Below are 12,689 nucleotides of genomic sequence, written 5' to 3'. Positions count from 1 at the left end.
TGAAATTCAAGCACTCAGTTCCTTTGAGAATACATTATGAATTTACATGAATATAACCATAAAGGACATAAGACCATAAATTAGAATATGTACAATGAGATGTTTAATTTGATCTTAGGCCTCTGATTAGAAAGTTTTTAGCACATTGAACAAATATGAGCTACTAGCTGTTACCTGCGGTTTTGCTCCCATGGATTTTGTAGTTTGATAATTGTATTAGTTCCTCAGTATTGCACTAAGACATTATCTGAAAATACCTAAAGTATAAAAACTCACTGAAATATTGAGTTTCATTTACTCCAGTATATCTTTGTAAACCATGTTTGTGGTATTGCCTTTTGGGGCTAAGATGACTAGACTACTGTCGCAGCTAGTTCTGGAACATGCGACATTGAACTGTACATATGAGAAACAGTCCTCTCTCAAGTTAAAAAAAAAATTAAAAAAAATATGTGTTTCTTTATTTATAAAGGAGATTCCAAATACCAATTTCTATGCCTGTTACATCTCCAGTTTTTGAGATATAAGTATCCCCATAAGTGGATTTTCAGAAAACAAAAAATACACATTTCTTTACCTTTTTAGGAGATTTCAAATACCAATTTTCATGTCTGTAACATTTAATGTTTACAAGATATACTTTAGATACACTCATTTTAAAAATTCACCTGATTTTTCAATTTTTCTTGCCCCCTTCAGTGAATTTCCCTAATAAAATGTGTTTCTTTATATTTAAAGGAGATATGAAATAGCAGTTTTCGTGCCTCTAACATCTTCAGTTTTTTAGATATAGGTGTCCTCATGAAAATAATTCAACTTATTCACTTAATTCCCCCCCCCCCGTCATTCAGTGGACATTCCGAAAACAAAAATATGTGTTTATTCATTTTTAAAGGACATTCCAAATACCAATTTTCATGTTTGTAACATCGTCAGTTTTGATATACAGTATACAGTAAGTATACTCATAAAATAAATTCAACACTTCACTTCTTTTCACCTCCCTCTGCCCAGCCACCTAAGTAGATTTTCCAAAACCAAAAATATGTATTTCCTTATGTAAAGGAGATTTCAAGTACCAATGTTTATGTCTCTAACATGTCATTTGTTTTTTTTTTTTTTTTTTTTTTTTTTTTTTTTTTTTTTTTTTTTTTTTTTTGCTAGTTGCTTTACGTCGCTCTGACACAGATACCGGTAGGTCTTATGGCGACGATGGGACAAGAAAGGGCTAGGAGTGGGAAGGAAGCAGCCATGGCCTTAATTTGTCATGTTTTTGAGGTATACTCTATGTATACTCATTTTAAAAGTTTACCCGCTTTTTTCAGTTCTGTACAGATCTTCAGCATTTGAGATATAAGTACCCTCTTAAAAAGATTTCAACCCTTTTTAAACTTCTTTTTACTCCTTTAACTGGAGTTTACAAAACCAAGAAGGAAAAACATGTTTCTTTATTTTTAAAGGAGATTCCAAATACCAATTTTCATGTATTTAAACTGTTAAGTTTTAGAGATATAGATACTCATTTTAAAAATTAATCCCCATTTTTACCCCCTTAGTAACAGAATATCCCTGAATCCTACCTTAGTGAGCACTTACACTGTAAAATAAATGTATCCCAAAAATGTAATTTTTTTAAATGTCCAGTAGATTTGGCTCAGCGATGATGAGCAGTCAGTCAGTCAGTCAGTCAGTCAGTCAGTCAGTCAGTCAGTCAGTCGGTCAGTCAGTCAGTCAGTCAGTCAGTCAGTCAGTCAGTCAGTCAGTCAGTCAGTCAGTCAGTCAGTCAGTCAGGACGTGTTATTTTATTTTTAAGTAGTCCCTTGTATTCAACAAATGTACAGAAAGATGGGAACATGAAAGGAAATTCAAAATAGGATAAACACATGACAGGTCAGCTTGGAAAGAGGGAACAACTCCCAACTCTTAAGGTGGCCTCTCAATGAGTGCTGATGCTTGTCCTCCTGATGAAACTGGGAAGCGAAAACTAGTGCATTGGGGACTAAGAACTGAGACCAATGAGGAGAGAGCCTATTTATCTGAAGATGTGGATACTGTTCTGGTCTGTCTTTTGTATTTTCATGTTTATCCTTGTCTCCTATTTCTGATGCTCCATCTGAGGATCAGTCTTACAGGGGCTACTCCAGGCTATCAATAACCACACAAAATTACTGCAGGTATTATTACCATCAAAATCACTAGTGGAATCATTTTCATTTCTTGTTAATTTCTAGATAGTTTTTGTCTTTAGAGTAGTATTTAGTCGGTAACAGTACTGTATTTATTTGTGTAAAGGAAATTACCACACACTGGCCACACCTCAATTTTCCTTTTAAAATTTTGGGGAAAAATCCCTACTTACTGAACATTTTTCATTAAAAAAGTTGACTTTAATAATATTTAAAATTGGATGGATTATAGTGAACAATAAAACTAGAAGATGAAGATTAATATTCTAATGGAGTAGTTTAAAGTCACTGTGAAATCTCCTCTTGTTTCTCTCCCACATATGTCACTTAAATATCAGTTAAATTTCTTACTTTGAGAATCATAAAATTAGTTACTTGGAAATAAACCACTAATATTAGATTAACTTTCTCATAATACTATACACTGGAATATAACATAACATGATAGTTTATACACTAAAAATTAGAACATCAGTCAAACATAATCTAATTTCTACATTTTTGTTCATAGGAAAGGATATTGCCTTGCAAGTTCTGTGACTAGTTGACGGACTGGCATAAAGACAATGTGTGTTAGCAGGAAGTCTTCCAGGAAGTGGTCAGAATGTATCGGAACATCACGACCACCAACCCCTCCAGTACCACCTCGCCCATCAAGCCTTGTTTCCAGAAGGTGCTCCATCATTTTCTGTGGAGTACCACCCATTACTGTGTACCTGTTTGAACAGCGAGATCCTTCAATTCTTACACTGCTTTGCTACAATGTTAATTACATTTAGTAGTTCTTTCTATTTGAAACAACATATGTAACCTGTCCACTACATGACAGTAATTCACTAGCCATACATGACAAAAGATGTGGCAAGTTTAGGTCAGCAATGTTAGCTTTCCTGTAACTATTTATAGATGTTATATAGATAAAGGTCTATGCTTTGAGATACTTTCTATTTACAGAAGCAAAGGAACCCTAGCAAAGGTATAAAATGAAAAATAGTGATTTTCAGTCTACAATTGAAGAGTAATCAGTGAAATATTAATATTAACCTTTAAACACAGTTGGAAGAGGTAAAAGTGTTAAGGAACTGATTTCCCAAACATTTCTTCATGTATTAATGAACATATTTATGCTACAATCTGGAAAATGGTATGAAGAGATTATTATTAACAAAATTATATCAAAAGGCAACATTTGGTATTTACAGCAAAACCTAAAATAGTCTTCATCCACAATTTTTTTAAAAGCATTATTTCATGACAGACAAACTTAAAGAATGAAATGAAAATGATAATACAAAATGACTGAAATTAAGCTCACCAGACAAACAAATTAGTCATCCCTGAAGAAATAATTACAAGCATCATTTAATACTATGTAACTCTGTCTCTGGACTTGATAACCACCTGGATTCAGTTAGGAAGTGTGTCCACAAGGTTGTGCAGGTATGTTGCATTCAGGTTAAGCCATTTGCTGAGGATTTGATTGTGCAATTTCACCAAATTGGGGGGATGCTGATGTCGGCGTTTTACCCGCTGTTCCAACAAGTCCCACAGAGTTTCAATGGGGTTCATGTGAGATGTTTTTGCAGGCCAATCGAGATGTAATAGGGTGGGGGAGTGTTTGTAAAACCAGTCACATTTGCATCCAGCCCGATGAACTTTGCTGTTGACATCTTGAAAAATCGGAGTGTCAATAGCATACTCATATTGCTTTTGTTGACTGAAAGGCAACACCTGATCTTCCAGAATATTTAAATAAACATGCTGGTTCATGTTAGTGGTCATCTCAGTGAACGGACCCAATCCATGATATGAAAAACACCCCCAAAATATCACAGACCCACCTCTGACTTGAATCTGACCTTGCAAACTCCTAGGATGAAATGCTTCATTTGGCCTTCGGTGCACTTGACAATGTGCATCATTGGAATAAAGGCAAAAACATGGTTCGTCAGACCACATTACATTTCGCCGGTCAGCTACTGACCACATTCAATGATTTCTAGCCCGTTGAAAATGTGCAGCTTTATGCGCCTGTGTGAGCAATGGCTGCTAGCGAGGTGACCGACTTCAAATGTTCACTGCATGCAGTTCCCGTTGCAATGCTCTCTCACTAACCAGTTTGGATGGACCTTCATTCACTGACTGCAGCAATTCCTGTCGGGTTTGGAAGTGATTTTGATTTACAAACCTTGAAATGTGTCTCCGATCCCTCTCAGTCAGAATCTCTTTCCGACCACAATCCTAATTTCGTGTTTTGTGGCCATGTGTAATACACCACTGCTTGTAGACACATTGAATAGTCTACTGTGAAACAATGACAAATCCAGAAACTTCACACACCATATGTCCATGGGCATAGTCAAACACGATTGCCCCTTTTTGCCACTCTGTCACATCCTTATATCTACCCATGTTGACGTACACTGTCCACTTTAAACATCAATATCTGACTGATCTCTGTTGCCTTATGGTCACATAGAAGCAGTGCACATGCGGTTGAGCACCGGACTCATTCGCTGCGCCATCTGTACAGGCTTAACAATCTGTCTGTACGTGCCCAGTAGGGCGACTAATTTTTTGTCTGATGAGTTTATGTGAAGTGGCCCCCTATTACACCAGAATTATTGAAGTAAAAGAAATGGATTTACTTTAAAGTTACCAAATGAAAGATATTTTGACTATTAGTGACTGTAAAATTCAAAATATTATATCAATTATAAACAAATCACTGCATGAGTTTACAAGCAGGAACTGGACCATCGACAGAACCAAAACAATTGCAGAAGTGATGCTTGTCACAAAATCTGAAGCTGACACATTACACAGCAGTCATCTGCCTGGAAGCCCTCTATGTCATGGGGTGTCTGTCACTAAATAGAAAAGACTTGAATGATGAACTGGATGTTGGAAAGAGAAATATTTTCTGAGAGATCCTAGGCCTGGTACTTGCAGCTGCGGAATACCAGAGATATCAAAACTTCAGCGCTCTACTGCCTGATATAGAGGCTCTCTGAGTGTGACAGAAAAAGGAGGGTGGCTTTCTATAGATATGAGGCAAGATTGTCTCCCAGCAGATCGACCAACCACCTGTTCATATTCTGGAAAAACAAGAAAGTCCATATCACAGGGCTGAGAGCAACTCAGAAGTACAGACTGAGATTGATCCTGAAGAAAGTCTGGGGTTTTGGGGAGAAATCTCTGAAAAAAAAGAAAGGTATCCCATCGTCAGAGGAAAGAAAGGAATTAAATGGGAGGAGTTGCATTAATACTGGGCAAAAATCAAAGTCTAACTGTTGAACAAGCTTGATCCCAAGTAGGTCTATTTGAAAGAAGAAGAAACAAATGAATTTTTAGCTAGTGATTAAAAAAGTCACTTCTCTCTACAACAATGAGCCATTGCATTACGACCACCTTGATCCGGGAACATTTAGTTGCAGTTGTGAGCATGTATCGAAAGTGGTGCAGCTATGGGCAAACAATGACGCATCTTCCACTCATGTGTCGACAGTGGCTCATTTATGACAGAGGCCACTGGAAGATATCGTGCATTGTTCAGTGCGACTGCAGGGTCACAGTCTGGGAAATCACCAATATATGCACGGGTTTGACCAGACCAATGTTTCCCAGCACACGGTTCATTGAAAATTGGTGTGAATGGAACTATGAAGTTGTCCGACTCCATGGCTAAATGGTTAGCATGCTGGCCTTTGGTTACAGGGGACCTGGGTTCGACTCCCGGCAGGATCAGGAATTCTAACCATTGTTGGTTAATTTCACTGGTACGTGGGCTGGATGTATGTGTCGTCTTCATCATCATTTCATCCTTATCACAATGTGCAGGTCGCCTACAGGAGTCAAATCAAAATACCTGCACCTGGCAAGCTGAACTTGTCCTTGGACACTCCTGGCACTAAAAGCCATACGCCATTTCATTTCATTTCAACTACAAAGTAGATAACCCGGTCGTTCCATAGTGCTGACTGCACTCCATCGATTGCAGTGTATAAGGTTGGAACAAAGTCAGTGCCACTGGACTGTGGATGATTAGAAAAAGCTCGCCTGGTTAGATGAATCCAAATTCATGGTTGATCACATCAGTGGTCTAGTGTGTGTACGCCTATTTCCCGTGTAGCCTATGGCGCGTGGTTTTATGGTCAGACAGAGACAGGCTAGTGGAGGTGGTGTGATAATCTGGGCAATGTTTTCAAGGGATACACTGGGGCTCATCCAGCTATCCAGTGTATGGAAATTATTGGGAATCAAGTCCATCCGTTCATTGGAAAATAGCCATGCCATACTGCCAGGATTGTGAAGGACTAGTTCAAGGTCCATGAGAATGAATTTTCTTTAATGCAGTGGCCCTCATATAGCCCCAATATGAACCTCATTCAACATTTGTGGTTCGACTGGGAGAAGTGGGTTCATGCTACATCCCCAGTGCCCAGCAGTGTACGCCAAGTGGAGGACCTGCTACTGTGCTTGTGGTACCAAACAACCCAGTATACCTTCTGCCATCTTGATGAATCGATGCCTTGTCGAGTGGCTGTGGTTTTGCAGGCAAAATATGGTCCTACATCATTTTAGGTAGGTGGTCATGTAATGGTTCATGGGTGAAAATGTGTTTCATATTAATGCAATTCACACAAAATATATATGAAGGGGTTAAAGTCAAAGTGGTGTAAGTCAATTTTCGGTAGAAGTTGACTTAGGCACAGAAAGGCGATGTAGAAATAAAAAACTGTTCATAGAAAAAGTGGAGTAAGTCAGAGCTTCACTCATTTCGTCGTTAGATGGCAGCACAAGTTAGACTGGTAATGGATCATCTGTTTTGCTGATAACTGAAGTGGTGTGAGTCAGACTTACACCAGTGTGGTTGTAATTGTTCCGCGATTTTCATCGAGTGTTGAATGCATGCGTGAATACTCAAAGAAACGATGGATTCTGAAATAAGTTTAAGTGATCCGTTGGATGAGCTGGAGTCCAGTGATGAATGGGAGCGTGAACAAGGAGAAAACACATCAGAAACAGATGATGGTAAGTACTATTCACCTTCTAACCTCTCAGTTACTCACCTACTAACCTATTTTGTTGCAACGTTTTTAGCAAGTACTTACATTAGATTATGCCTTAGGTCCTTTTGGTCTACTATTCCCTGAATAATACACCTTTGTAATCGGTTCGGAAAAAAAGAAAGGAAAAATGGAGAAAAATGCATGAAGAGTGATGTTTTTAGTGAATTTTCTGTGATTATTGAAAATGGTCGTGTTGAGTATCGTTTTTCACGTAATTTTGAATGCTGAATCGAAGCTTCCCCTGCAGTTTTTTATTTCGGTAGTAAGTGTAACAAGATGTTTGTTGTTTCAGAATCAGAAGGAGATGAAGAGGTAGACGGCGGACGCCAGCGCAACCATTCCAGCGAATTTCCTACTGCTGGAACTTCTGAGAATCGAGAAAACGCTCACCCGAGAACGAGGAAAAGACAAAAACACGAAAGTAAAGCTCAAAAGCGAAAGCGAGCACGAAATTCAGGGCTCCCGTACGTGTCCTCTAGAGGAAAAGAAGTGGCCGGTAAGCTGTATCAGAACTTTGATTGTAAATGTAAAAAAAAGTGTGTGGAGAACGTACCTGAAGTGGCGAGGCGAGAAATTTTCGACACCTTTTGGAAGCTAAGCAGTTTTTCTGAACAAAACGTATTTTTATGTGGTTTGATTGTGCAACAGAAACCTAATGTAAGACGCCCACGAAATTCAACGAGAAATGCAAAGTCTGTTTCAAACAGCTTCAGATTCCAAGTCAGAGGCAATAGCGTTACTGTGTGCAAGCGTTTTTTCTTACAAACACTCCAAGTTTCGGATGGGCGAATGACAAGGGCAATACAAAAAGTACGAGAGGGTCAACAACCAGGAAGTGATGGCCGAGGACGCCATCCCCCCAAAAATAAAACACCGGAGGCTGCCATGAATGGTGTGCGTGACCACATAGCATCTTTCCCATCGTATCAATCGCACTACAGTAGATCAGAGAACCCTAACAGGAAATACCTTCCTCCTGACATGAATGTACGTACAATGTATGAACTGTACAAAGAAAAGTGCACGGAAAAAGGTGATATTCCTGTTTCTGAAGCCATCTACCGTCGAACCTTTAGCAATGAGTTCAACTTGCATTTCCACCGGCCTCTTAAAGATACGTGCACCAGATGCGATGTGCTTGACAAGAAGATTGAAGTGTGTGAAGATGAAGACGAATCTACAAAGCTGAAGGCTGAAAAAGAATTACACCTCAGAAATGCCGAAAAGGTGAGAGAGGCTAGAGATCGGGACAAAGTGAAAGCACGGGAAGACGAATCTTTCTATGGTCTGACATTCGACCTCGAAAAGGCTTTGCCATTTCCTGTTTTGACGACGTCCGTGGCTTACTATAAGCGGAATATGTATTGTTATAACCTTGGCTGCCATGAACTTGGAACAGGTTTAGGCTTCATGTTCTGCTGGGATGAAACGATCGCTTCTCGTGGGTCTCAAGAGATTGGTTCCTGTATCGTCAAACATCTTGCAGCAAGAGCGTCATCTGCTAGGCACATAGTGTTGTACAGTGACGCATGCACGGGCCAAAACCGTAATATTAAGTTTTCCTTGTACCTCATGAAGTACATACAGGGCCCTCAAAGCAATGCAGAAATTATCGATCACAAATTTATGGTAAGTGGCCACTCTTTTCTACCCAACGACGCTGAATTTGGATCAATTGAATCGTACGCAAAGAACAAGTCCATTTATACTGCAGACGACTGGTACAGTATCATAATGAAGTGCCGAAGGAACAATCCATTCATGGTGACGAAAATGAGCCGAGAGGATTTCAAATCTGTTGCAAAGTTGGAAAGTTGTATCACGCGACGAAAGAAAAATGAGAACAACATTGCTGTTAATTGGTTGAAAATTCAATGGATACGAATTTTGAAAGATCAACCTTACACTCTCTTCTACAAAGAAACTGTGAATGAGGATATCCCATTTTCTAAACTAAATCTAAAGGCAGCAAAGCCCGGTAGGCGACATTCTCTGGCCAACGTTTCTCAAGATGTTTTGTACCCAAGGGGAAGGCCTGTTACCGAGGCTAAAAAGAAAGATATGCTTGATCTTCTGCCATACATTCCACCAGTGAAACATGAATTCTTCGTTTCCCTGCGAACCACTATTGAAGAAGGTGAGGAGCTTGTAGATGTTGGACCTCTGGAAATTGTGGAAACCACATATCCTGATGAAATAGACTGAATCCGTATTGCCATGTTAAAAACATTAAGACTCCATTCGTGATAAAAAATTAAATTGTTTGTATTATTCTTATACTTTGTGTAATGTTCAATAAAAATGTGTTTGAGAAGTGCAAGTCAACTTTACATCATTTTGTTGATGTCCATAGTGGTGTAAGTCTTTGGTTTTAGGTCATACAGTGGTGTATGTCACAGGCTTTGGTAAGGCACAGTGGTGCAAGTGACTTTGGTTAGTGCGTGAGGTACAACTTTTGAGCAAAAAAAATTTCAAATCAAGCCTAATCCCTAAGTTTGGACCTACGTAGTACCTCTAAAACAATACCATCACAAAAACTTGTCTACTGAATTAACTACAATACCTTTCGCATTATGCTCATTTCCTAAAAACGATGATAAAGTGACTTACACCACTATACCTTTAACCCCTTCATATAAACAAGAGCACAGTATTAAGTATGGCAATCAGCTGGCATATTCTTTAAAATTTTAATAATGAATTTGATTAAACTGCTAGATGGATCAATTGGAAGGAAGCCAGGACCCAAGCAAGTGGCAAACTGTCTGTCAAGTTTCAACACCAACAAAGAAGAAGAAGAAGAAGAAGAAGAAGAAGAAGAAGAAGAAGAAGAAGAATTTTATTAAATATCTAGAAATAATTTCATATTATGAGCTACTAGAAGAATTTTTCAAAAATGTATCAAACCTGTAATGATGTTTAATAATTTTGTTGAAAAAATTGTTATGTCCAGTTTTGTATAAGTGACGGAAATCTTTATCTCATGCGACCCACTAGGTTGCACCAAATTTACCTTTCCACTCAACCTGTTGAGTTGTAAAAGGTCTGTCCGTTAGGTCATCAGGCCAGAAGCTGGTTTGATCCCCAAATAGGGAAACTGTGAAAACCAATGCTTGAGGCAGAATGAGGAGTGAGGCAGGATGCCATTGTTTTCCTTTGTTTTATAAATGATACTGCTCTAAAAATGTTTCAGCCTTCCTTCATTCTCGTAAGTATGTTTGAAAGTAAAATTATAGTAATTTTATTTGTTCCTACAATTTATGTGTTTGAAAATCCCCCAACTCACTGAGTCGTAACCCCTCAAAAAAAAATAATCCTGGGTACGGCCTTGGATTTATCTCACAAGGATATTTTTGTTAATGCAGTAATTATGATTTGGCTTAGTTGTCCTGGTAGAACTGGCTGTATGATGTAAGCTGTTCAGGTGCATGAGTCAAGTATCCACAACTCTAAAGTTGAATCATGATTCAGCTGGATGGCATTTACGAAAATATAAATGCAAGAGAGTTTCGTCAGTAGATCTGCTGTTGAATATACTTTGAAGTGGTGTCATTGCTGATTATGCATTTAATTATTTAAAAAAAAGTAATTTAATGTTATTTGCTTTATAATTTTTATGGCTTTTGGAGGTGTCAAGGTGTAAGAATTTCATCCTGAAGGAGTTCTTTTACATGCCAGTAAATTTAAAGACATGAGGCTGATGTACTTGAACACCTTCTAACATCACCAGACCGAACCTGGATTGAATCTGCCAAGCTGGGCTCAGACAACCAGCGCTCTACTGCCTGAACTACTCAGCCCAGCACAAAAACTTACTATTTCAAGAAGTTACCTTCATTGAAACAAAAATGGGATCTCAGATATTCCTGCATGAAGAAATTAACAGATGAGGAAATACTTACTTAAAATGGGAATGGGAATGACTATGAGCTGGGGATATCTTCTCAAGGATAAGAACATCTTGACCATGTTCTTTGAGGCGTACTGTATTTGCCTCCACATCACGTAAAATGCGATTGAAGTCATCTTTGTCAACACGCAGGAAGTGGCAGTTGTCCTCACGGAGCACTATCGTTGCAGCCCTGTAAAATAAAGGAAAAACAAACCTGTGAAGTACAAATTGTTCATCTCACATATTTATCAGCATCAAACAATATAAGACCTAAATAAGATACTTTAAGATAGTAGTTGCTGGATACTATGAAAACAAACCAAGACTGCAATAAGTACTCCAGTGAACTAGCATACCTAACTCTTATTGTGTTTGTTAGTCATTTATCACCTGCATTTAGCTTTATCTTATGTTTCTTCCCTTTTCTAGTATTTATTCAATTTTCTTTTTATCTTACACTTCCTGCATTAAGACTGAACATCTGACAAAAGGGTCCCTTCTGATGAAGCTGGGAAGCAGAAACAAGCTCCTCAGTGGCTGGGATGGATGAGGATAAAGCCTATATATTTGAAGATGGCAGTGTATGTAAATGTGGAGATTGTCGCTGTCCTTTTGTGTTTTCATTTCTGTCCTTGTCTCCTATTTCTGTTCCTCCCCCTTCACACACCAACCTGCCATTTTGTTCATTGTATTATGTGTTCCTTTGTACCTGTCTCAGTATATACAGGGTGGTTGGAAACAACGTGATCCGGGTATATGAGCGTTAGAGTGTTGGTCACACTGATAAATAATTTGAAAGAAATCATTCGGTATCTCGCTCCGTTGTCATTTTATCAGCTGCTGGAGTTAGCAAATTGGATCACATTGCAGGCAAATTCAAATGGGCTTTGCGAGGCCATGTTGCTAATACTGTACGTGGCTTAAGACCAGCTTGAGACCACCAGTCGAAGAAAAAAACTTCGCCAGGAGAGGGATATGAATTCAAAACTCCGAGCTGACAGAATAGCGCAAAAGCAAGTATGCTACGGTGATACTGGCTGAAACCAACGGTGCATTTCCCAGCATGGCTCTCAAGCGCAGTAGGAGGCCCGGTGTGAGTCAGCTGTGAGGAGTGTCAGGTGATTTGGACGCAACCAAACCACAAGAGTCGCTTTCCATATCAAACACAATTAGGCCTAGTACATTTCATCTGGCAAAAAACTTTCCTTTTCCATCACATCAAGGCTGAATGTTACAAGCACTTGCATAGCTACACACTACTGTTTTAATTATTTATCAAGAATTATTTTTAAAGATCCCTTTATTTTAGAATAATTTATAAGTGGCTTTTCATGAGCACATCCTTTGTATCAAGAGGTGCCAAACAGTGACAATGAAGGGAAAATCATTGACTCTTTAGACATTTAAACCTTTTAAAAGCCAAGGACATGTTGTTTTTAATATTGTGTTTTACCTATGTCGCTTGTGTTTTGTGTATATTTTAGCTATCATTCAGGATCATGGCTGAAGATGTTTTCTATGAAAGATGAAACATGTACC

General features: G+C 38.6%; 1 protein-coding gene across 1 annotated transcript in view; it reads right to left on the bottom strand.

Moving 5' to 3' along the window:
* Positions 1-12,689, bottom strand: part of Epac (Exchange protein directly activated by cAMP) — a gene marked incomplete at its 5' end in the record, with an annotated part of 226,736 nt that overhangs the window by 101,208 nt on the left and 112,839 nt on the right. The window contains 2 exons of the mRNA XM_067140072.2: positions 2,708-2,902; positions 11,161-11,340. Coding sequence (XP_066996173.1) covers positions 2,708-2,902; positions 11,161-11,340 — 375 coding nt within the window. The remainder of the gene's footprint in view (positions 1-2,707; positions 2,903-11,160; positions 11,341-12,689) is intronic.

The sequence above is a fragment of the Anabrus simplex genome, chromosome 2 (genome assembly GCF_040414725.1).
Source record: "Anabrus simplex isolate iqAnaSimp1 chromosome 2, ASM4041472v1, whole genome shotgun sequence".
Lineage (NCBI taxonomy): Eukaryota > Metazoa > Arthropoda > Insecta > Orthoptera > Tettigoniidae > Anabrus > Anabrus simplex.
The sequence above is the reverse complement of the archived record's forward strand: the minus strand, read 5'-3'. Positions and strand labels throughout refer to the sequence as shown.